A 23571-nucleotide genomic window follows, 5' to 3' on the forward strand; every position below is an offset into this window, starting at 1 on the left:
AAAGTATCATAAAGAATAACTGATTTATGAAATTAAACACTTTAGTGGCCCTACAGTATCGCTCTTTGACCGACAGAGGGCGACGCAAAGCTACATTTAAAAACAGCATCATACACGCGCAAAGTATGCGCGCGTACAGTATTATCTTCAGCTCTGTCCAATAACACAATAATACAGTATTAGATGTGCAACACACATCCACTAAAAAATGTATTAAACAAAATGCTAATGCACCATTTTTTATACGAGACAACCTGTAGAAACTATTGCGCAAGCAATTTTCCTAGCAAAAATATCCCTACAATGCTAGCCAACAGAGTTGGACTAAACTAAAAAATGTGTGAACTACAGACAAGTACTGTATAGATTTCATTCGAACAAGAGTGTACAGGTCTGTGCAGCTGTAGTAAATTTGCTCAAGATATTCGTGTGGGTGGGATGAGCTGTAATTTGAACCTCTTCATCTTTATTTATTGACAAGACATGGTTCGATATAAAGGCAGTGAAACGTCACGAGGCCCCACCTCAAAGCCCTTTCCTCTCAGCATGAAAGTTTTAAATGAGACACATGTTGAGTAACATGAGGATACACTTCAACTCAAAATCTTTCTGCCACACACACCTGCGTTATTACATGCTGAAAAACAGTGCACAAAAGGGAATACTGAGCAACATCACTTAAACTACTTAGTTTATATTTTACATGTTAAAAAGCAACTAAATTGCAACTGAACTGAGCACAGAATGAAGGGCATCGTGGTTATGTGCTGTATAAGTTTTCTTCTGTGTCTAGTGGCTATGGTTAAAGGTGATGAAGACTACACTGAGGATGAAGAAATGATATTGTCTCTGATTCGGCAGGATGACAGCCAGCCTGAGGCAGAAGGACCGTCAGCCCAATTTTACAGGTGCACTAAGGTAAGCTCACAATATTTAATATAAAGTTAAATAAATTTCTGTCACAGTGCAATAAACAACATTGATCTGAATAAAGCCATTGAGATTTTACCACATTAGGCTAAACATTATTCCCAGTGTTACTACAATTATTCAGTAGATCAGAAAGATCAATCCAGGATGTTACTACAGGCAAATTCCTGTATCACTGTTATAAAATATATATGTACAGTAATGTGCAAAAGATTTAGGCCACCATCTTTGTTGTTTTAGCAAAGTTTTAATGTTCATCCATATTAAATTTTCACTCTTTTTTAAAGATACAAACAGAAAATACAGGAAATATGTACACAAAATTAAAAAAAATTTTTTAAAACTAAATGTCTTCAGGCATCGGTCAGTATTTAGTGTGACCTCTCTTGGCACGAAACACATCTTGAGCTTTTTTAAGGAGACTGAAGTCCTGAAGTCCTTTGATTGGAATTAGAAATAAGGATTTAATTTCATTTAGGTTTAAGAGATCCTGCAGCTCCCTGCTATTGCTCAAGTGGAAGGAGAGTTTGCTTATACTTTTATACTGTTTTAATACTACATACACATATATTTGGTATCTGGTTGTATTCTAATAAAGAGACTGATATAATTATAAATGATCACTATACAATTGCAAAAACAATTGCACAGTAACCTACTTTATATAAAGCAATTACAGTATTTTCCCCCTTAAATTACCAAGCCTATGGGAAAATGTGTGTTATGCAACACCTAAATCAAACACTTATATGACTAATATGAATATTTTAAATAACTGGACCTTACCACAAGTGACACTGGGTCCTACAGTAGGTCGGGTTAAAATAGCTCCAGTGTTCTATTTAATTTATTTTTACTTTAATATTACACTGTAAAATGACGTAATAAGTCATGGTAGCAACTCAAAATAATAAAAATAAACATTAAATTAGTGTAAGCAATAAAATCATTGGATTTTTTATAATGAAAGACCCATTTAGGTTTTATTTGCATCATGCGTATGATGAGATACAATTCTTTAAATGTCTCATAATATATGCATGTCTTCACACACAGGATGCGTGGCGCATGCCGGGTCAGTATATTGTGGTGATGCGAAAGGGAACGCACGTGAATCAGGTGGAGCGCACTGCGCGCAGACTCCGCGCCAAAGCAGCAAAACGCGGATACCTGATCGATATAACGCTGACGTATTCTGAAGCATTCAAAGGATTTCTAGTTAAGATGAGCAGCGATGTTCTTCACATGGTAATTATAACAAAGCTCCCACATATATAAAACTATATTTTAGGCACCCTGATTCTCATACAAATAAAGTGATGCACCTGATGACAGACAAGCAAGAATTCAGAAAGTAATCTCTGGCTTTTCGTTCCCTTTTCTGTGTTTTGGCAGGCAGTGAAGCTGCCCCATGTGGAATACATTGAAGAGGATTCCTCTATTTTTGCTCAGAGTATCCCTTGGAACCTGGAGCGCATTCTTCAAAACAAACATAAAACTGGAAAATATTCACCACCCAGTGAGCTCTAACTCTGTATTTCTCTTGGTAACATAATTATGTGCTAATAATACACATTTAATTAAAGTGACAGTCCACTTAAAAATAGCTTCACAGGTGCATCATCTAAATAAAGTTATATAGTTTCTCTTTTTCAATGCAAAATGAATGGTGACCAGGGGTTCAGAAAAAAATTGTAAATGAGCTTCATGGTGTTTATCTTTTTGTGTTACTAACCCGAAACAATCTCATGGCAACTATTTTTACGAGTGGGACAATTTCTACAGTCTAATTTGCACAGTTTAGTGCAATCTGCTTTTGCCCCAGTAACGTTGGGTGGGGTGAGATGTTGGGCTTTATTCATGCCTTTTTTAAATGACTACATTTTTGTACTGAATTGTCCAGCTATTCCTGTTTGTTGTGTAGATGATGGTGCACAGGTTGGGGTATTTCTCATGGACACAAGTGTTCACGTGAATCATCGTGAGATTGAGGACAGAGTGATGGTGACGGACTTCAGCAGTGTGCCAGAGGAGGATGGGGTCAGAGTTCACAGAGAGGTAGGAGTTAGAATCTATGATAGCTTTATTTGTCATTTTTATTGTTTGTACTGTTGAGTAGGATATTCCCATCACATCACAATCATCTACTTACAGGCTAGTCAGTGCGATAGTCATGGCACACACATAGCAGGTGTGGTAAGTGGGCGGGACTCGGGTGTAGCTCGGGGTGCCAGTGTAAACAGTGTTCGAGTGTTGAACTGCCAAGGGAAGGGTACCGTGTCAGGAGCTTTGGCAGGTAAGCAACAACAATACATTTAAATAAACAAATAAGCAAACAAGACTAATAAAAATAACATTTTTATCCCATATCAATTAATGTCTTTGTGTTTCAGGTCTGGAATATATTCAGTCGTCTCTGATGGCACAGCCTATCAGTCCTGTGATTGTTCTGCTGCCATTCGCAGGTGGATTCAGTCGAACCCTCAACACGGCTTGCAGAAAAATGGTTGAATCTGGTGCTGTGCTTATTGCTGCAGCTGGTAACTACAAAGATGATGCTTGCCTTTATTCACCAGCCTCTGAGCCTGAGGTACCGCTCTGAGCTACATTCTTTAGAAAGGCTTTTATTTGTTAATATAACCCCACCCCGATAATGATTTGACCCCGCTGCAGGTTATAACAGTTGGGGCTATTAATTTTGGTGACCAGCCACTGAGCACAGGGACGACAGGCACTAATGTGGGCCGCTGCGTGGATGTGTTTGCACCTGGTGATGACATCATCAGTGCATCAAGTGATTGTCCCACCTGTTTCACAACCAAGAGTGGAACGTCACAGGCAGCAGCACATGTCACAGGTTAGTTCACTTCAATACAAATTTGATAAAAATAAAGGTTTAAAAATATATATTCTAAGGATAAGAATTTTTCATGAATCCATTTTAAAGGTACACTGTACCGACACTTTTTTCTTCATATCTAAAAAATATATACTGCAGGGAAATTGGGAGCAACATTGGCTCATTTATCACTGCAAAAACTATAACAATTAACTTTACTTTGAATTCTGGTTTTTTAACAGTTTTTTTATTATTTTGACATGTTTTTTCCAATGTAAACATGTACTATATACAATGTGTCTTCCCAAGACAAAAACTATAAGAGCACGTAAACAGAAGATCTTAAAAGATTTGTGACAAATTGGCATCAAATAAACAAAGAAAAGCAAAAGAATAAGCAAATAAAAACATTGCATACATTATAGGATACATTCATAAACATATTCAAAATAATAAATAAGTAGATGAAGAAACTACAAATGGAAAAATAAAACAATTATAAATAATACTGTTGTTAGACACAAACCTACAGAAAGGCACATTAATATTTCCTGTGCATAGATTTATCATCAAAAGATTCCAGCCTAAAGTGGAGACCGATACATGTCATTTGGAACCGGAAAACAAACAGACAAACTAAACAAAAAACACACACACATCAGAACACAAAACACCCAGACCATTCTTTAAAGATGCAAAGTTGCAATGCCCACCTCCAAAAGGAGGGGGCACCACACCCCAGATAGCCCCTAATTAGCACCCATGACTATTTTTCTCACATCTAGAGGCAGGTGATCTATAAATGGAGACCATAAGTTATAGAAATATGTGCATTACCCCTAAGTACAGCAGCCAGTCTCTCATGGGGCAAAACTGCAAAGATCTCTCTATACCACTGTGTCACAGAGGGAGGAGTGTCATTGATCCATCTAATAAGGATGCATTTCCTTGCCACGAGCGTTTATCCAGCAGTTTGTATCCTGTTGCATCCAGTTAAGTGTCATTGCCTGTCTTTTGGATGGGAGCCCCAAAAGAAAAAGACCAGGGTCTTTTTTCAATTTTATCTGAAGAATGGTGTTAATTTCTGAGGTAATGAAGCTCCAAAATCTAGAGATATACATACAACTCCAAAAGCAGTGAAAGTATGTCCCCAACTCTGTATGGCACTTAACACATAGAGGAGATATGGTATGATCAATTTTATTCATTATGACTGGTGTTACATGTAATCTATGCAATATCTTATATTGAGTTTCTCTGAGCCGGTTACAAATAAAAGTGGACCTTACACATGTAATGGCCTCCTGCCAGTCATCATCTATATATTCATTGCATAGGTCTTTCTCCCATTTATGAGCCATTGTATTCAAGGGTCCAGGGGCATGTGAGTAGATAAAAGAATAAAATCTAGACAAAAAGTGAGAAGCATTAGTTGTGTTAAAGAAGAAACCCTCCAAATTACTAAGAACTGGTGAATCCAACACGTCTTTGCTTTGAGAAAACATAATGCCGAATTTGTAAATAACCAAAGTGATGTTGCTTTTGGAGATCAAACTTCTGTTGTACTTGTTGGAAGGACATTAGGGAGCCATCTTGAAACAAGTCCCTTATGGTGGGTTGTTTTTAACGCAAGGCTGGATTATGGTGGCAGAGAAGTGCAAAACAAAACAACGAATCTTAAAACAAAAAGTCAGAAAACAAATCAACAAGTCAGAAAACAAAATAACAAGTCAGATAACACAATGACAAATCTACCAAATGTAAAATGTATATGCGCAAATTGAATACTTAATAAAGTTTATTTAACTAATTTTGGTAGGAGCATGGTCATGTAATCTGTTCGAATAGGGCTCTATATAGCCGTCCCTCACCTTTGTCCCATCATGACAGTTTTTTGCAGCATCCTTACTCCACTTTATCACTTCACTCTCTGCTGGTACATCTATCCCATTTTTTTTATTCCCATACAATTTTATACACTTAATTCTGTCATTTGGGCTCAATATTAATGAGATAGAAATATCTCCTCAGAGCGATGCTGTTTCAGACCATTGCCTTGTCTCGTACACCATACCACAAAACGCTATCCATTAGGCAGAACAATAATTTCCACCACTAAAGATAGCTTTATTAGTAAGTTTCCGGACCTGTCCCAAATCAATCATGTAGCAGATAACCGTGAAGATCTGGATATTGTAATTGAAAACTTACACAGCGTTTGTTCTAGCACGCTGGAAGCCGTTGCTCCCATTAGAAAAAAGTGTTTAATTGTTTAATTTATTGCATTGTTGTTTTGCTTGTGAAGCACTTTGGTCAACCTTCGTGTTGTGTAAAGGTGCTATATAAATAAACCTTGACCTTGACCTTGGAGACGCACAAAGTTAGAGGTATGGCGTTCAGCATGGAAAGAGAGTGTTCAACACTACAGACAGGCTATAAAAACCGCCAGATCTAACTATCTTAGCAAGCTTATTGAAGAAAATCATAATAACCCTTGTTTCCTCTTCAGCAAAGTTGCGAAATTGACTAAAAACAAAGAACAAACAGAAACCGATACTAAACTTCAACACAATAGTAACGACTTTATAGCCTTCTTTACTAACAAAATTACAAAATTACAGTTGTTAGGGAAAACATCCAAGCTACACACTTGGATCAGAAAACAACCACCGCAGCCACCGCTCTAGTCAATAATACATTTATGACCACATGAACATCTTGAGTCTTTTAAAGCTACTACAATAGAAGGGCTCTCTAAATTAGTAAAATCATCATTGTGTATATTAGAACCTGTTCCCACAAATTACTAAAAGAGGTATTCCCTGTAGTGTCAGACCCAGTATTAAATTTCGTTAACTCATCACTAGAACTATACGTTCCAACAGCTTTCAAACTAGCAGTTATTAGACCGCTCATTAAAAAAACCACACCTTGACCTGGTGGATCTTAATAATTTTAGACCAATCTCAAATCTTCCCTTTCTGTCTAAAATATTAGGAAAGGTAGTGGTAAGTCAGCAATGCACATTCTTAGTGAATAATAGTACATATGAAAAGTTCCAATCAGGATTCAGGCCTCATCATAGCACTGCTTAGAGTTACAAATGACCTCCTCTTAACATCCGATCGTGGTGAAATCTCAATTCTTATATTACTAGACCTTAGTGCAGCCTTTGACACAATAGATCACACAATCTTAATCAATAGGCTAGAAAACTATGTGGGCATTAGTGGTCAGGCGTTAGCCTGGTTAAGATCGTATCTAACAAATTGCTATCACTTTGTTTATGTAAATGAGGAAGAATCATATAACTCCCTGGTTAAATACGGCGTACCGCAGGGATCAGTTCTAGGTCCTATCCTATTCTCTTTATATATGTTACCTCTAGGAGACAGTATCAGGAAACATAATGTAAGTTTTCACTGCTATGCAGATGATACCCAGCTTTAGATCTCCTCACATCCTAGCGAAAACACACCAGCTCTGTAAACTACTGTAACAGACTGTATCAGCGATATTAGTGACTAGATGGCACATACTGCAACTTTCTTATGCTAAACTCCAATAAGACAGAGAAACTTATTATTGAACCGAATCGTTCCAAACAAAATATGTCAGGTTACAAGTTGCCCATAGATGGCTGCACCATGGTGCCATCTTTCACAGTTAAGAACCTAGCTCTGATTTTGGACAGCAATTTATCCTTCGATAGTCATATCTCCAACGTCTGCCGCACATCTTTCTTTCAACTTAGGAATATCTAGAGAAGCTTATCCATGCTTTTATGACCTCTAAAACAGACTATTGTAACTCGTTACTCGGGGGATGTCACGCAAATCAGGTAAGCAGGCTTCAGCTAGTTCAAAACTAGCAAGAGTGCTTACTCGAACTAAGAATTATGAGGACATAAGCCCACTTTTGGCATCTTTACACTGGCTACCAGTTAAATATCGCATACATTTTAAAATATTACTAATCGCCTACAAAGCCTTAAATGGCCTAGCACCTTCGTATTTTAGAGAATTAATATCAGAATACAATCCATCACATACACTAAGGTCGCAAAACTCTGGTCTCGTAATTATCCCTAGAATATCAAAAGTGTCTAAAGGTGGTAGATCCTTTTCCTACTTAGCCCCTTAGCTCTGGAATGATTTGCCATCTGATGTCCGAGAATCAGAAACAGTCAATCACTTTAAGTCTAAACTTACAGTAAGACTTTTCTCTTTAACAAAGCATTCACATAATATGTCTAGAAAATAATATGCTTATCTTGAAATAGTTCACTTGTACGGAACAAAGCATTCACATTACTCATCTGGGTAATTTACTAATGCCGCAATAGCTAGCCTGTCCGGAACTTAGCGGATATTAAACCACAATACTGTGTGACACTTGCATAACATGTGAATGGCCCCTACGCTATATTTTGTCTCTCTCTCCTTGTCTCATCTTCGATCCAGAGGACAATGAGACTAACAGACCTAGTTCTGGCTGCCATAAAGGTCAACACCCCACTGATCTACTGGCAGTCCTTAAAAAGTGATGCCTGCCAATCGACCACCGGCTTATCTGTTTATGTATATGTATATATATATATATATATATTTTTTTTTTTCAAGGTTTTTTTCCTCCTATGACTTTTCCCATTGGGTTTTTCTCCTAGGGGGGTTTTCCACTTCTGGGAGTCAGCAGACTTTGGCTTAACGTACCACCCCCTTCTATACGTTACTTATTACTATGCTCGCTTGGTCAGTTTAATCTTAGCCTCTGTATTTTGCTACTTATGTTGTCTATTGATTTTTCAGTGTTTCCCCTGCTTCTATTAATGTAAAGCTGCTTTGAAACAATTACTTATTGTGAAAAGCGCTATATAAATAAAATTGAATTGAATCTAATATATGCTATATCCTCTTTAGAAAGAGCTATATCTGGCTCTATCTCAAGAGTTTTTTTCTCCATAGGACTTCCCCTCCCCCATAAATTAGGGTTTTTTCTCCTAGGAGTTTTTTCAACCTGTAGGGAGAAGTTCTGCTTTGAAACAATTATGAAAAGTGAAAAATTTATTTGAGGTGGGGGGGTACTCCTTAGACAGTACACCAAATATGTTTTATCTCATTACCCCTACTTATTACGTTAATGTGAACTCGTGAACTACTGATTGGATGGGCATTTTATAGTGTATAATTTGTATTTGTATTTGTATTTATTCCGATCTCCATTAGCTGTGAAAACACAGCTATTCTTCCTGGAGTCGATACTTCACTAAGAAACATTTACATGAATAATATGACAAAAATAACCATAATACAAACAAAAAATTCATAACATCAATAAAAACAGCACATAAATACATACTCACACCCACCCACATACATCCACACATCCACACACAGGACCTAGTTTAAGTTAAAGTGATAATAGAGAGATACGCTTACTCATTGCGATTAGTAGAAATTTTTGTGATAAATAATACTATAAATAATCCAATTTTCTTATTTTGAAACCATTTGAAGCACTTCGATATAGGAAGCAGCATCACAGGACCAAATCTCAGAACAATAGTCTAATTGTGAGAGTACAAGTGTTTTTCTTCTTAGGTGCTATTGGAATAAAAGAAGATGCCTCTTCAGGAGGACTTTAAATTGTTGTTTACTATTTGCATTAATAATTTCACTTGGCAAATTGTTCCAAAAAAAAAATGGATCTGTATTTTACAGTACTTTTTCCGTGATTTGTTTTTACTTTGGGTAGTTTGAATCTGCCCTCTATAGCATGTCTGGTTCCATAATTATGCTCGTTATAACTAAAACATAAATCACAATAAAGCACATTTGGTAATTCAGATACTACAACATTTCTTGTCAGATTAAGCAATGAGGCTTCAAATCTCTCTGTTACCTTTAACCAGGACAACATAGCGTGCATCCAATTTACATTTGTTCTATACAGACATCGAAGAGCACATCGCGCTGCCTTGTTTTGAACCCTTTGAAGCACTTTGATATGAGAAGCAGCAGCGCAGGACCAAATCTCAGAACAATAGTCCAATTGTGATAGTACAAGTGTTTTTATAACATCTGCCACCATCTTAAAAGGCAATAAATGGGAGCACCTTTTAACCATCACAAGACTTCTGCCCATCTTGCGTACAACAGTACTGATGTGTTTGGACCACAACAGCTTGTTATCAAGTTCTACTCCAAGAAGTTTAACCTCTTGTACCTGCTCGACATTTGTATCCTTCACAGTTATACACAATTTAGGCTCATCCAACAGCATACATCTGGTTCCAAACACAATACTTTTTGTCTTTTCAATATTTAGTGCTAACTTATTATTTATGATCCACTCATATACCAATTTTAATTCTTCCACTAAAACATTTTGAAGGTCAGCAATTGTACTTTGTGAAGAATAAATTGTTGAATCATCAGCATACATAGATATTTTTGCTTTTTGTAACACTAAAGGCATATGTAACTGAAAACATTCTGAAATGGCATCTGTAACTGAAAACATTCAAATAGCATCCATGGTGCTTATTTTTTTAAGATGACTGATAAAATAACAGGTGCAACATTTCATACAATCTGCTCTGTGTGTGTTTTCAGGTATAGCAGCGGTGCTCCTTAACCTCAGTCCAAACTCCAGCTCTGCTGAGGTTCTGCAACAGCTTCTCTATCATTCTGTCAAAAAGATCATTAGCCCAGATTCTCTGCCACAGACCCACCGATTCACTACACCAAACGTGGTGGTCGCCCTGCCAGACCTGACCTTCAAACTTACAGGTCAGAGTTTAGGGGTCACAGAATAAAGTTTCTTTTAAATTACTTAAAGTGCACCTATTATGCAAAATCCACTTTTACAAGGAGTTTGGACATAATGTGTGTTGGCAGTGTGTGAACACAACCACCATACAATGAAAAAAATCCACATGCTCCTTGTTTTTTATCCCCCATTAAACCAAAGCAGTCTTATCAGACATGCCGTTTTGATTTTCTTATCAATGTAGGGTCACATTAATTAAGCCCTGCCCACTTACAGCATTACCATAGTTTCCACCCTCAGCAAGTTGTACTCTGTCCACAAGATACTATTGTCTCACATTGCATTAAAGAGTTGGCGAAAGAGTTAAATATGGTTTATTTGAATGAAAACTATTTTAGCCTTAAGTTCAGTCTACCCCTTAATATATTAAGATTAGACAAATAAATAATTTCTCATATTTCTATATCATTAATAGCTCAGACAAATTCATAATTGGCTCTGGATGCCCCCCTGCCCCCCCAAACTCCGTCTATGATGAGGTTAATGCTACGTGTATGTGTTATTACAGTGGATGAGCTGCTCTGCCGCTCTGTTTGGTCTGAGATGTCGGGGGCTGCAGGTTTTGCAACAGCCATGGCACGCTGTCGCCATGGCGAAGAGATGCTGGGCTGTTCCAGTTACTCGATTAAGGGAGGACGAGCTGGAGAAAGAGTAGAGGCGAGTAAGAATTTTAAATCTAGTATTAAAGTCAATTCATTTCAACATTTTCTTTCACAACAGGAGAGAGATGGAAAGAAAGAGTGTGTTGCTGTCAATGGAAATGGAGGGCAAGGTGTGTATGCTGTAGCTCGCTGCTGCACAGGACATAAGGCTCAATGCCAGATGACGGAGAGTCCACAGAAAGGAGCGCAAGCAGAATGTCTCAATACAGACCATCAGCTTACAGGTGACAGATGCCTTCAAGCAAGTCACTGCATGGCGTTTTTGGCTGATGTTGTGTATATTTCTATTTTACAACTGTAGTGTGTATACGTATATAATGCTTATATAAAGAAAACTGTCTTTTTCTCCATGTAGGCTGTAGTTTTTTCTCTTCGTCCGGAGACAAGCTGAACTTAGATCGATCTTTGCACGCCATCCCCAGGGCATGTCCAGCTAGAAGGGGTGTGATTTCATACGCTTTCTGCTGCTCTGCCCCTTCTCTCGAGTGCCACCTGAAAGAACACGACTCAGTGGGCTTGAGCGAGCAGGTGACCACCTTACGAAACGTTTTCTATCATTTATTGACACTTTGCATCACATTTTAAATAGTTGAAATGTAAAAATAAGTTTTCTAGAGGAAAAACTTTCAATCTTTTGTTCCACTGTGCACTTATATCATCATGACCCCATAGCCTACCTGAGCTAAAAGAATTTTTAAAAGAAACCGGGCGAAAATTAAAGGTCCAGCGTGGAACTTTTTTAAGGATTTCTTGACAAAAATGCAATATAGTATACATACCTATATTATCCGTGGTGTATAAAGACCTTACATAATGAACTGTATTGTTTTTATCTACATACACCGTGGGTCTCCTTACATAGAAGTCGCCGTGATGTTTCTACAGTAGCCCTAAATGAACAAACTGCTCTACAGAGCATGTTTTATCCCTACGTTGTCTCAGATGATGACATGTTTGTCCCGTGGCGGCTGCCGTTGTTCCTCTATCTGTTTCGAAAGTGAGTGGTGAGCTGTGGACTGATCTTGTTGGTTGCAAATCACAATCTCACTGCTAGATGGCACTTAAAAACCCCACACTGTACCTTTAATATGCTAAAAAAAGCCAGGACAATCTTCAGTGACAAAACGTCTTGTTCTTTGGGCATAAAAGTGGCTGATACAATTGTAATCAGCAGATGAGAATAAATAAAAGTTTTTAATATCATATATAATCAAAATAAGTAGAGTGCAACCCTACAGGACAAACCAGTGGCCTATATCTAAGCATCTCTCTCTCTCTCTCTCTCTCTCTCTCAGGTGGAGGTTTCATGTGATGATTCATGGACATTAACAGGCTGTCAGGCTCTGTCACATGGTTCTGTCATATACGGGGCATATGCTGTGGGAAACACATGTGTAGTTACATATACAGCTGGAGGGGATAGAGGTGCAGCTGCCATCGTCACCTGCTGCAGGCACCGCCCATTCCAACAACCTGATGACATCACAACCACTGAAGACCTCCCTGATGTCTGAGGAGAAACATATGAAGCAGCTTCCTTTCCGCATTTTAGAGATGCAAGACGTAACCAAAGACTGCAATATAACATTTGATGGTTTGAGGACAGTTCAGTTTGGAGGAATATCATTTAAGGAATTACAGGTTATAAAAGCTAAATGGCTTCTAACCGTATTAACCCTGGAGCATCAGAAATGACTTTATCGTTCTCTGATGTGCAGTAAATCATTGTAGTGTTGTCTGCATTTGCCAAACAATACAATTCAACCCTGTTACCAACATTATAATTTTACCAACATGAAATATAAATAGCTCAGTTTTAATAATACTGTTTATCAAGAACTAAAAACCAACATTTAGGTGCGGTTTTGCGGACAGGGCTTATCCTAGTCTCAGCCTAAAATGCATATTTGAGCCTTAAAGGGGACATATCATGAAAATCTGACTCTTTCATGTTTAAGTGCTATAATTGGGTCCCTAGTGCTTCGATCAACCTAGAAAATGTGAAAAAGATCAACCCAGTAACTTTTTGGTAAACAATTCTCTACAAGCATTGAAATTTGGCTCCCCTTGTGATGTTAGAAGGGCTCACACCTACAAAGTGGCAATTTTAATATTATAATGAATTATCTATTTGGTATGTTGAGCTAGAACTTCAATACTTACTCTGGGGACACCAGAGATTTATTTTACATAAAAAAATTCCCCTTTAATTGAAAAACCACCTTGTACCGACATCTTAAAGCAACACTAAAGAGTTTTTGCTCTTTGCTCCCCCTACAGGTTGGAAGCGGAATTGTCCATTACCACTGTCGTAAATAATTTAGCCTACTGCAGCAAAGCTGGCTCTGATTGGATTGTAGGTCTGCCGTAAAGCAAGTTTTTGTAGTTTTTACTCGAACTACAGGACCTCGACTCGACGGATGGAAACTTCTTTAGTGCGGTTTTGGCCAATAGAGGGCTGCAAAGCGAATGTGCCGTTCACCCTTGGATGAACGACTGAAACTTTTTTCGAAATGTTATTTTAAGGTAAAAAAACTCTTTGGTGTTGCTTTAAAGGAGTAGTCCACTTTAAAGATGGGGTCCATTGACTTTTTATAGTAGGAAAAAAAACACTATGGTAAGTCAATGGGCCCCATCTATAAAGTGGACTACTCCTTTAAAGGAAAACACCACATTTTTTCAATATTTGACTATGTTGTTACCTGAACTTAGATGAATTAATACATACTTATCTTTTTTCAATGCGTGCACTTTTAATGATTTGTACAGCGCTTCTTGAATGTGTTAGCATTTATCCTAGCCCCATTCATTCCTATGGCTCCGAATAAAAGTTTTATTATGTGTCACCGTACTTACTCGTGTAACTACTTGTGAACAGTCTTTAAATATGGAAAACATGGAAGTGTTTGGTGGCTTCTAAATTCATCGCTGTTTAAAACCTAAGGAATGAATGGGGCTAGGCTAAATACTAACATATTCACAACACGCTGTACAAAGATTAAAAGTGCACGCATTGAAAAAAGATAGGTATGTATTAATTCGTCTAAGTTGAGGTAAGAACAAAGTAAAATATTGAAAAATGGTCCCATTTTCCTGAGATATATATTTGTTTTTGTAAGGTATGTTTGTAAAAATGACTTAAATGTCCTAATATAATTAGGATTAATCTAAACCCTGTCCGGGAAACCGCCCCATAGTGGTAGGCTTGCTAAACTTACATTTATGCATTTGGCAGATGTTTTTTTTTACACAGTGCATTTAAAGTATACTTGCGCTTTAGGCCCTTCCTGAGCTTGATTTATATGCATTTCAGGTGTAATCGGAGTTTCATTTTATACATTTTTTATGAAAAATGTATAAGACAAATCAGGGTTGGAAACATAGTTCTGAAAAATTTTCTTTGTTTTGATGAACACAAAGGAAGATATTTTCAGAAATGTTTGTAACCAAATCGTATGTGGACCCCATTCACTTCCATAGTAGGAAAAAAGAATACCATGGAAGTAAATGGGGTCCATGAAAGGTATTGTTACAAACATTCCTTAAAATATCTTCCTTTGTGTTCACCAGAACAACGAAACTAATACAGGTTTATAACAACATGAGATTGAGTAAATGATGACAGAATTTTCATTTTTGGGTGAATTATCCCTTTAAGTCCCAAATTGTAGTAACAGGGTTGCAAAATGTAAAACTTCATAAAATAAGTACAAAAGTTACCAGCTCTTATTTGGTAAGAGCATTTACAAACCTCTACGCATGCACCATGTAAACCAATAGGATCTTTTTTTTGGTAAATGTATATTTTATACATTATCCATTTTATACAAACACAACTTCTGTAATGCTTTAAAAATCACTGATTCAGACAAAATCACACAGCATGTGAAAAGTTGTGCATTCCAGTTTTATCCGTTTTATATCAAATTGTTTCATTGTCAAACTCTGATGTACAAATTAAAATGTGGCTACAACATGCATTAACAGATTTCTTTGCACATCATACACACTCTCGCAGCATAAATCAAAGGATCACCAGTTATTAAAAACTACCAAGCGTCTTTAACCCAGTCCTGACACCCAGCTTAAAAACACAAGCCTGATCGAAGATCTACTGTGTGGTTGGTACAGCAGGTGTAGGAAAGGTAAAAAAGATAGATGGGGTAAAACGGCAAAAATGCTGGGCAACCCTGTCGCTCAAGTAGCTTTTCAAAAATGTAAGTACTTACTTTAAGTAACCTGACCCCAAAGAACTCCAAATGACTGAAAACCAATGCAGGCAGTTGAGCTGAAATAAGTGATATTTGTGTGCGTGTGGATAATGCAGCGAAATAAAATACAGTAAAATAAAGGTGCCTTGTAAAAAGGCACAAATCTGATGAATTATTCCCTCAATCTTTATTAAACCATGTCTTCTTATTCTAAAACCCAAAACGATATTTCCAAACCACCAATGAACCACAGTAGTTGACTGAATTTAAGTATAAACTGCAGTGTATCGCTGAAGAGGCGACACCGTAAAAATGATTCAAAGAGTCCTGAAAAACAGCTAGTTTGGTGGTGTCCAATCCTGGTCAACATGATCTTCAGGTGGTCTTCAAGCTCTAAAGGCTGGTTCAAGCGGTTTTACTCAGCTCGGGGTTTCTCGTATGTCATTTACAGACAGACATGCAAAGCAGCAGAGCAAGAAAAGCAACAACATGATCAAGCGAGCTGATAAATGTGAGGTAAAAAGCAGCGTGACGGTTCACTCTCAGCCAAGTTTTGTGAGGTGGTCTTGAGGTCTCTCCGCTGTAAACATTGAACGTCGCTACATGTCCTACCCTAATCTACACACAAAAAAGCAGCAAAAATCAACACGATCAAGACGCAATGTTCGAGTGTGTGTGTTGTTTTAGTAATGCCAGGCGATGCACATCGGGTCCAATGATGTGAGAGTACAAGTGAACGTGAGGAAAGAGTCGAAAAAGGCACTTTACTGCTCTCCGAGATCTCCCCATCAATCCACAAACTCCTGGTGAAAAACAAATCTAAGCTGGTTTATGGGGCTAAGCTGGCTTCCATGCCTAGCCAAAGTGGCAAGTGGCCGTTTTCCCAGCTTGGCCGAGTTAGTGCTCAGTTGGTTTTTTATCTAGCATTAAGCTAGAATATGTGCTAAGCATAGCAAATATTAGCTTAGTTTAAGATGTTTTTAAAGGTCATTTTTCTGCACCATCCTCACTGTGTGCACACAGACGCAAGCTTTTTAAAAAATGTAAATGATTTGGCAAAATAAACATATGATGAAAAGTGTCTTCATGGCAAGCACAGTGTCTCTTGCTCATGAATTGTACCTTTCTAGAGGCGCAGAGCGATCGACATCCACACGCAACAGCGCGCGAGAGAGAAAGATAGAGACACATTCGTAATGACACAAGCAATAAACTGCCAACTGTTGCACTCGAAATTTTTTACAGGAACATACATTTACACACTGTAGTAATTGGGTTTACCACGTTGGCGTGTTGCGATGGTGCTTGCATATCTCTAAGGATGCATCTTTGTTGATCTGTCACAATAAGGACAGTTTGTACGCCCGCTGTAATATTTCTTTGTCTAGCACTCTTGTATACAGATTGTGTCGTCTTGAACGCGGGCCTGGTTTCACGGAGCAGTGAAACTCTCAGAAAGATGAACAGATCAGGCAGCGAGGGGCATCGCTGTCCAACCGTCTCTGTTGTCACTGAATTCAAATATAAAGTGCATTCAAAAAATACCAGCAAGAAAGAAAAAAGTGTGATTATTTGACTCTCAAAGGCTTGGCAAGTTCCTCTTTGAATAGATTTGAGGCACCTTTTAAACAGATACAGAAGAAAAAAAATCAGTAAAGGATTCTTAAAAATATTATTTTACATTTGAAATTACACTTATGCAACACATCTTTACATTTTCTCATGAATAGTTTCTACTTAATTACATTGGCAAATACACGCTGACTTGGTTTCTTTTAAAACGTCCCTTCTGGCACCGATGTATTTTGCAGTTCTGTGTAAAAATTCAAGGAAACGTAACCCTCCATTTTGATGCCCCAGAACTCGGAGTCAGATCTGAATCTTAATAACTTCTGAGACCTGAACTTAAACTTCATCCGGTTGGGCTTTAACTAATGACCACCAGAAGACAAAAAATAGATTTTCGTGTCTGTTTGCAACTTCGGCGAGTTGACCCGAAGGGCGAAAGCTTGGATGTGCCCCTCCTACACTCCTGAACGCAGGCGCTTTATTTGCAGATCTAATGCAAGTTTCTGATTGTCTCTTTAGAGCGTCGACATCTTTCTGTTCCGAGGAAAACTTCTGCTGCATATAAATAATCGGGAGAGTTATGGGTCGACATCTTCCAAATCACTCCGTGAATCCCCCAACATCATTGGTGATTCTGATCCCTGAGAGAAAGATGGAGAAACCATTAGCCAGTGAAACCTTTACTGCATGTTAGCAACTCTCTTTTGAATAATAGTGTAGCAGATCACCACAAAGCAAATGAGAAATGAGAGACAATAAGAGAGGGATACCTGTCGGAGGCTTCTGTCTGAGTTCTCATTGGCCGGGCTGCCATCTGAGCCATTACTACTGCCAGATTGTTCTTTCTCATTGAGTAAAGCTGTAGCATAAGCCAGCGTGTCCTAAACAAACACATACATGAGCATTGTTCATTAAACTTTACACATACAGTGACTGTACTGAATGTACAGTGAGTCTGAATGAATGTGCATTGCGTGTACCTGTGCTGAGATGGTACGCTGGAAGGTTTTAGCCGTGGACGTCTCATTTGATACATTACTCTGGGGCGTCCAGTAGTGTTCAGACATCTGAAAGACAGAATGACAAGGAATATAAGGAGGGATATTACTGAAATAACCTCCTTTTATTTAGATAAATAGTGTGCATGGTCTCGTACTTGTGTTCATTTGAACAATGTAGGGGTGTCCTCGACTAACGATTTACATATATTTGAATCAGAATTGTCGAATCTTTCCATAGTCAACTGATAGTCGAATCATCTATGTTTGTGTGCATGGGTTGGGAGGGGGCCAGACCAGGTACAAATTGGTAACTTTTATTTTCTTTCACAAGCAGCACACATAATAAACAACTTTTTGATAAAGTGACCAAAACTGTCTTTCAAGTGATGAACAAAGACAAAACTGACGATGCATTTTTATATATTTTTTAAGGTAAAATTTAAGGCAACATTTGTTTAATTGTTCCTCATAAGATGGATATTCAGTGTTTTTATTTAATTTGGAGATTTAGCGCGTCAAAGCAGTCATGACAAAAAAAAACGACAAATGAGAAATGACAAATAATTTGTGATTGTTACTGTAAATGAAAAAACTAAGCTTTATATACAATTCATTAAACGTTAATTTATAACAAGAAAAACACTGAAATTAATGATTTTATAGACACGACGCGTTATTATTTTTAGCTTTGACTTTGATCATCTCTGTATTCACTTTAGATACAGAAAGACCTAATGATATTATTTATTTCATGAATCTCTTTGCTATCATTTCAAAGTGAACACTGACCATAATATTAAATCACAAGAAAGACAGTCATGTCAGGTATGAATATAGCTTTGGTGCAGATATTTTCCGTTTCATCACCGAAATTTAAAGCAACACCAAAGAGTTTTTTTTTACCTTAAAATAACTTTTCCAAAAAAGTTTCAGTGGTTCATCCACTCAAAACAGGGTGAATGGCACTTTCACATTCGCTTTGCAGCCCTCTATCGGCCAAAAACCGCACTAAAGAAGTTTCCAACCGTCGGGTAGTGGTCCTGTAGTTCGAGTGAAAACTACAAAAACGTGCTTTACGGCAGACCTACAATCCAATCAGAGCCAGCTATGCTGCAGTATTTACGACAGTGCTAATGAACAATTACGCGTCTAACCTGTAGGGGGAGCAAAGAGCAATAACTCTTTAGGGTTGCTTTAAAGAAACAGCTTACCTGTTTTGTAGTTTAACTTTTGACAAGATAACCACTCTGTTTTAAATACATTTTAAAAACTTATACCCGTCGAAAAACATCCGTTTTTTTAATGTTTAGTTTGATGAACTCCTAAATACGAGACGCAGAGCACCTAGCCCTTTCGGCTAAATTGCATGCACAAGCATGGCCAGCACGCAATAGCGCAACATCGATACAACGAAAAGCAATCCAAAAAATGTAAAGACTTAAATTAGATCAGAATTTACGTTTGTAATAAATATTTTTTTATATAAAATAAGGTCAGAAGTAACAAAGTGCAGGACAAATGTGCAAAATGCCTCAAGTACACGGAAACAAAACAAGCCAAATAGATAGAACGAAAGTATTGCCAGATTTGCCAGCTTTGTCTTTTAAATGTAGAAACAAAGAGGCAACGGTTTATTAACATAGAAACCCCTTATGGACATGTAGCCCTGTCACAAGGTTTGTTGGATTTATTAACACATTTTAAAAATATTTATTGAAAGCTGCTACTTCACATATTATTTGCATACATTATCATAATAGGCTATATATTAATATATTGGGAGAAAGCTGTTATATGTGAAATCAGATAATGTGTGCACCCTTATACGGCCAAAATTTAATGATCCTCATTTCATAACACATCTGCGCAGATTTGACTGTGAGTTAACAAATTGTAAACAAATTCTCAAATAAATGTATAAATAATTTCTTTTTCATAAATACATTTTTAAATAAATAAAATCTTATATTTTTTAAATACATTTAATAAATATATTTGTATTTATTACATAAATAAATAAAATGGTTTACCCAAATATAAACAATTTCTCTGATGACACACCAATTTGCACTCACAGCGCCGATCCGGAGATCGGCTGAATAGATTCCAAAACGATAAAAATCAAATGTTTAACTCTAGGGGAGCTGGAAAATGAGCATATTTTTTTTTTTTAAGTGGAGTGTCCCTTTAAAGATCAAAGGATTAGTTATTCGAATGCTTTAGGGGTAGTATTGAATGTCCATTGGGCTGGTTCTGATACGCAAATCTGGCAACTCTGGATGTGCGCTTGTGCAGATTTTTAGATTGGATTATATAGAATGTACATGTAAACAAACATTTTATTAGGATTGCAGTGTTTGGGGTGCATGTGAACTGCATTGTCCTATCCTGCAATCAGATTAAATTCAGTCAGAACAAAAATTTGTGCATGTAAACAGCCACTGATTGCTACATAAGCAAGTTTTCTCCCACAAACAAAGTTTGACATCGGAAATCATATATTAACCCATTGAAGGCATGTGGATTACTTAAATGACGAATGTATGGGCTTTTTGGATCTTTGCCATATTGGCACAATATAAAAAGATAAAATGGATAATGAACAATGCCTTAAAAAAATAATAAAAAATACATCATGTTATTGTGTTGTGATTTCTCCATGTTTTTTGAGATGGGGCTACGGTTTTGTGTTTATTTGATGAGATTAAAACATTCATGTACCTTCTTCTGTAGCCACTGCACTGCCCAGCTCCAATGTCCTGAGAGCTCTTTAAAATAATCTTTAGCTGGTGAACATCTAACAAAAACACAAAATCAACACTTAACACACCACACAATCTCAGAAACAGTACACCAGATGCACTTTACAATATTACTGACGTTTTACAATGAACCATAGTAAGTGTTTTTTATAAATGATCAGTCTGCTTAGACCGAAATTCAAAGCATATATTAGTTTCTATTGCATTTGATTGTTGTCTCTGTCTACATGCAATATCAAAAGAATAAATTTAAGGTTATGTAATGCAACATTGATTTGTTGAGACAAAATATTTTGGCCTTAAGTAAGTATAACATAAATTTGACAACTGAATAACATTGATTATACTGCATTATAACGTTTTTAATAACACTTCATTTATTGGCTGCTAAAATATTAACTGTATATTATCCATTATTATTTCATCACACTAATGCCAACTCACTTCTGAGCCAGCGTGACCAGGAACTTCACACACTGGTAACAACGGCTGCTGTCCACATTGTTACTCTGATGCATCAAAGCTGTATACGAGAAAAAAAAAAGTTATTTATTTTTCACACCACTAGCTTTTATTTTGAAATTAACACTGATGGATACACATGGTGTATTTCTTACATAGAAGCCCTTTTTCAGATTCAAATGCATATTTGAGTCTCTGGGATTGCAGTGGGTCCTCAAGCATCTAGATGGTGTGAGAAATAGCGCCGTTACATCATAAAACACCAACAGTATTTAAAGGGGCACACGGTATAAATGACACTAACCAGAATCTCTAGAAGCAGCTGAAAGACGTTCTTCAGTTCGTGAGGTGGAGCCGTCTCCAGATGGTTCTACGGTTCACACGAAAACAAGACATTATTGCAGGTTTGTAGTTTTTGGGCAGTGTACATTCAAAAGGGCCATTGTAGTTTTAACCAACCTTAAGTAACTGAAGAACTCCCAGTGAAAAGGGTTCATTACAGAAGGAGCAATATGTTATCATCTCTATGAGGAATGATAGTGGGCCAGACAACTCGCGCATTGCAAACATCACCTGAAACATGACAGCAGTGTAAGAGAGAAAAAAAACTAGATTTTAAAGAGAAAGAGAGATAGAGAGAGATATTTACCTCCATGAGATATGACTGATCATCAGATTTAAAGAGCAGTGTGTTGATTTCTCCATGTAAAGGAAGAAGAGGAGAAGATGGAGCCACCAGTCCTGAAGTGCTTTGCTTAAACGCTCCTTCAGCTAAACACAGAATTAAAAGCACTTTTCAATTCAATTTTTAAAATCTATTCATATAGTGCTTTTCACAATTTTGCATTGCATATATTAGTAAAGATAGTAAAGATAAAAAAACCTTGACATTTTTACATCACCATTACTTCAAAACTCTCAGAAACAAATTTAAGCATCTAAACACAAATAGGGGACTGACCTTCTGTCCTCTGAGATGTGAGGTCTGTGTGAAGCACTATCAGAGCAAGAGTGTTGTGAAGATGCAGGAACTCCCGAGCCTGTGCCGAACTCCAGCGCCGATGCTAAAACACGGAGGGTGTTGGACCGTCATTAACAAAGCAGAGAGCAGAGAACCAGAACACACTGAAAATACAGAATACTGTAAGAGCAGGTGTCTGCAGTACCTGGTTGATTTGCCGGTTGGGTCCGAGCAGAAATACAAGCATCCTGCGATAGGCTGAATGTTTCAGCAGCAGCTGACATGGCCCAAAGCCCTGAAATTGAAAAAAAAAGATCCTATTAATGCACGTTCATTTTTGCTTAATATAACGTTTCACACAAAAATGCTTTATTTGTATAACAGAAGTTGTGCAAATTTTACAACTTAAACCTCAGTATCAGGAGCAATTTATTAAAATACTTTAAAGCAGGGGTGTCCAAACTCGGTCCTGGAGGGCCGGTGTCCTGCAGAGTTAAGCCGAAACTTCCTTCAACACACCTGCCTGAAAGTTAAAGGGATAGTTCGGCCAAAAATGATATTAAACCCATGATTTACTCACCCCCAAGCTGTCCGAGATGCAAATGTCCATCGTTTTTCAGACAAACACATTTTCGGATAGTTTAGAAAATGTGTTAGATCTTTCAGTTGATTAAATGTAATGTTACGGGGTCCACGACCTTCAAGTCCAAAAAAAGTGCGTCCATCCTTCACAAATTAAATCCAAACGGCTCCAGGATGATAAACAAAGGTCTTCGGAGGGTAATCCGTGTGGTGTTGTTGTAGAAATATCCATATTTAAAACTTTATTAACGTAAATAACTACATTCCGGTAGCGCCGCCATCATAGACTCCTCTGTATTCAGGAGAGAGTATTAGCGTAGTGTATGCACTTTTCTTAGTGACAGATGACAAATTCGAAGAGGGGGCACAGAGCAGCAGCAGAGTAGCCTCCGTAGGCTGCGTAAGCTCTCATCCCGAATGCGGACGCGACTAGGTTGGCGGCGCTACCGGAAGGTATTTATTTTAGTTTATAAAGTTTTAAATATGGATATTTCTACAACAACACCGCGCAGATTACCCTCAGAAGACCTTTGTTTATCATCCTGGAGCCGTTTGGATTTATTTTGTGAAGGATGGACGCACTTTTTTGGACTTGAAGCTCGTGGACCCCGTAACATTACATTTAATCAACTGAAAGATCTAAAACATTTTCTAAAATATCCGAAAATGTGTTTGTCTGAAAAACTATGGACATATGAAACTCGGACAGCTTGGGGGTGAGTAAATCATGGGTTTAATATCATTTTTGGCCGAACTATCCC

At 37.5% G+C, this 23571-nt stretch overlaps 2 protein-coding genes across 3 annotated transcripts in view; one reads left to right on the top strand and one right to left on the bottom strand.

The window, feature by feature from the left end:
• Nucleotides 1-559: 559 nt before the first annotated feature.
• pcsk9 (proprotein convertase subtilisin/kexin type 9) lies at nt 560-15240 on the top strand. The gene is made up of 12 exons (XM_065257311.1): nt 560-918; nt 1987-2178; nt 2326-2449; nt 2855-2988; nt 3085-3226; nt 3324-3520; nt 3604-3787; nt 10384-10560; nt 11109-11257; nt 11321-11486; nt 11618-11790; nt 12558-15240. The coding sequence occupies exons 1-12, from the start codon at nt 745-747 to the stop codon at nt 12774-12776; spliced, it is 2031 nt and encodes a 676-aa protein (XP_065113383.1). The 5' UTR covers nt 560-744; the 3' UTR covers nt 12777-15240.
• A 1886-nt stretch (nt 15241-17126) lies between these two features.
• The window catches only part of usp24 (ubiquitin specific peptidase 24), a 75171-nt gene continuing 68726 nt past the window's right edge, over nt 17127-23571 (bottom strand). For both annotated transcript variants that reach the window (XM_065257309.2, XM_065257310.2), the window contains 11 exons: nt 22434-22523; nt 22229-22331; nt 21917-22038; nt 21727-21840; nt 21572-21637; nt 21423-21489; nt 21250-21328; nt 20765-20840; nt 18023-18109; nt 17813-17923; nt 17127-17683 (listed from right to left, as the gene is read on the bottom strand). In XM_065257309.2, coding sequence (XP_065113381.1) covers nt 17621-17683; nt 17813-17923; nt 18023-18109; nt 20765-20840; nt 21250-21328; nt 21423-21489; nt 21572-21637; nt 21727-21840; nt 21917-22038; nt 22229-22331; nt 22434-22523 — 978 coding nt within the window. In that variant the 3' untranslated portion in view covers nt 17127-17620. The remainder of the gene's footprint in view (nt 17684-17812; nt 17924-18022; nt 18110-20764; nt 20841-21249; nt 21329-21422; nt 21490-21571; nt 21638-21726; nt 21841-21916; nt 22039-22228; nt 22332-22433; nt 22524-23571) is intronic.

The sequence above is a fragment of the Paramisgurnus dabryanus genome, chromosome 12, assembly GCF_030506205.2.
Source record: "Paramisgurnus dabryanus chromosome 12, PD_genome_1.1, whole genome shotgun sequence".
NCBI classification, from domain to species: Eukaryota; Metazoa; Chordata; class Actinopteri; order Cypriniformes; family Cobitidae; genus Paramisgurnus; species Paramisgurnus dabryanus.

What these genes read in the sequence shown, in the direction of transcription:
- pcsk9 (XM_065257311.1), top strand. Translation starts at nt 745, where the DNA reads ATGAAGGGCATCGTGGTTATGTGCTGTATAAGTTTTCTTCTGTGTCTA. An exon ending in AATTTTACAGGTGCACTAAG is followed by an intron (nt 919 to 1,986) that starts GTAAGCTCACAA and finishes CTTCACACACAG; the next exon opens with GATGCGTGGCGCATGCCGGG. An exon ending in GAGCTGGAGAAAGAGTAGAG is followed by an intron (nt 11,258 to 11,320) that starts GCGAGTAAGAAT and finishes CTTTCACAACAG; the next exon opens with GAGAGAGATGGAAAGAAAGA.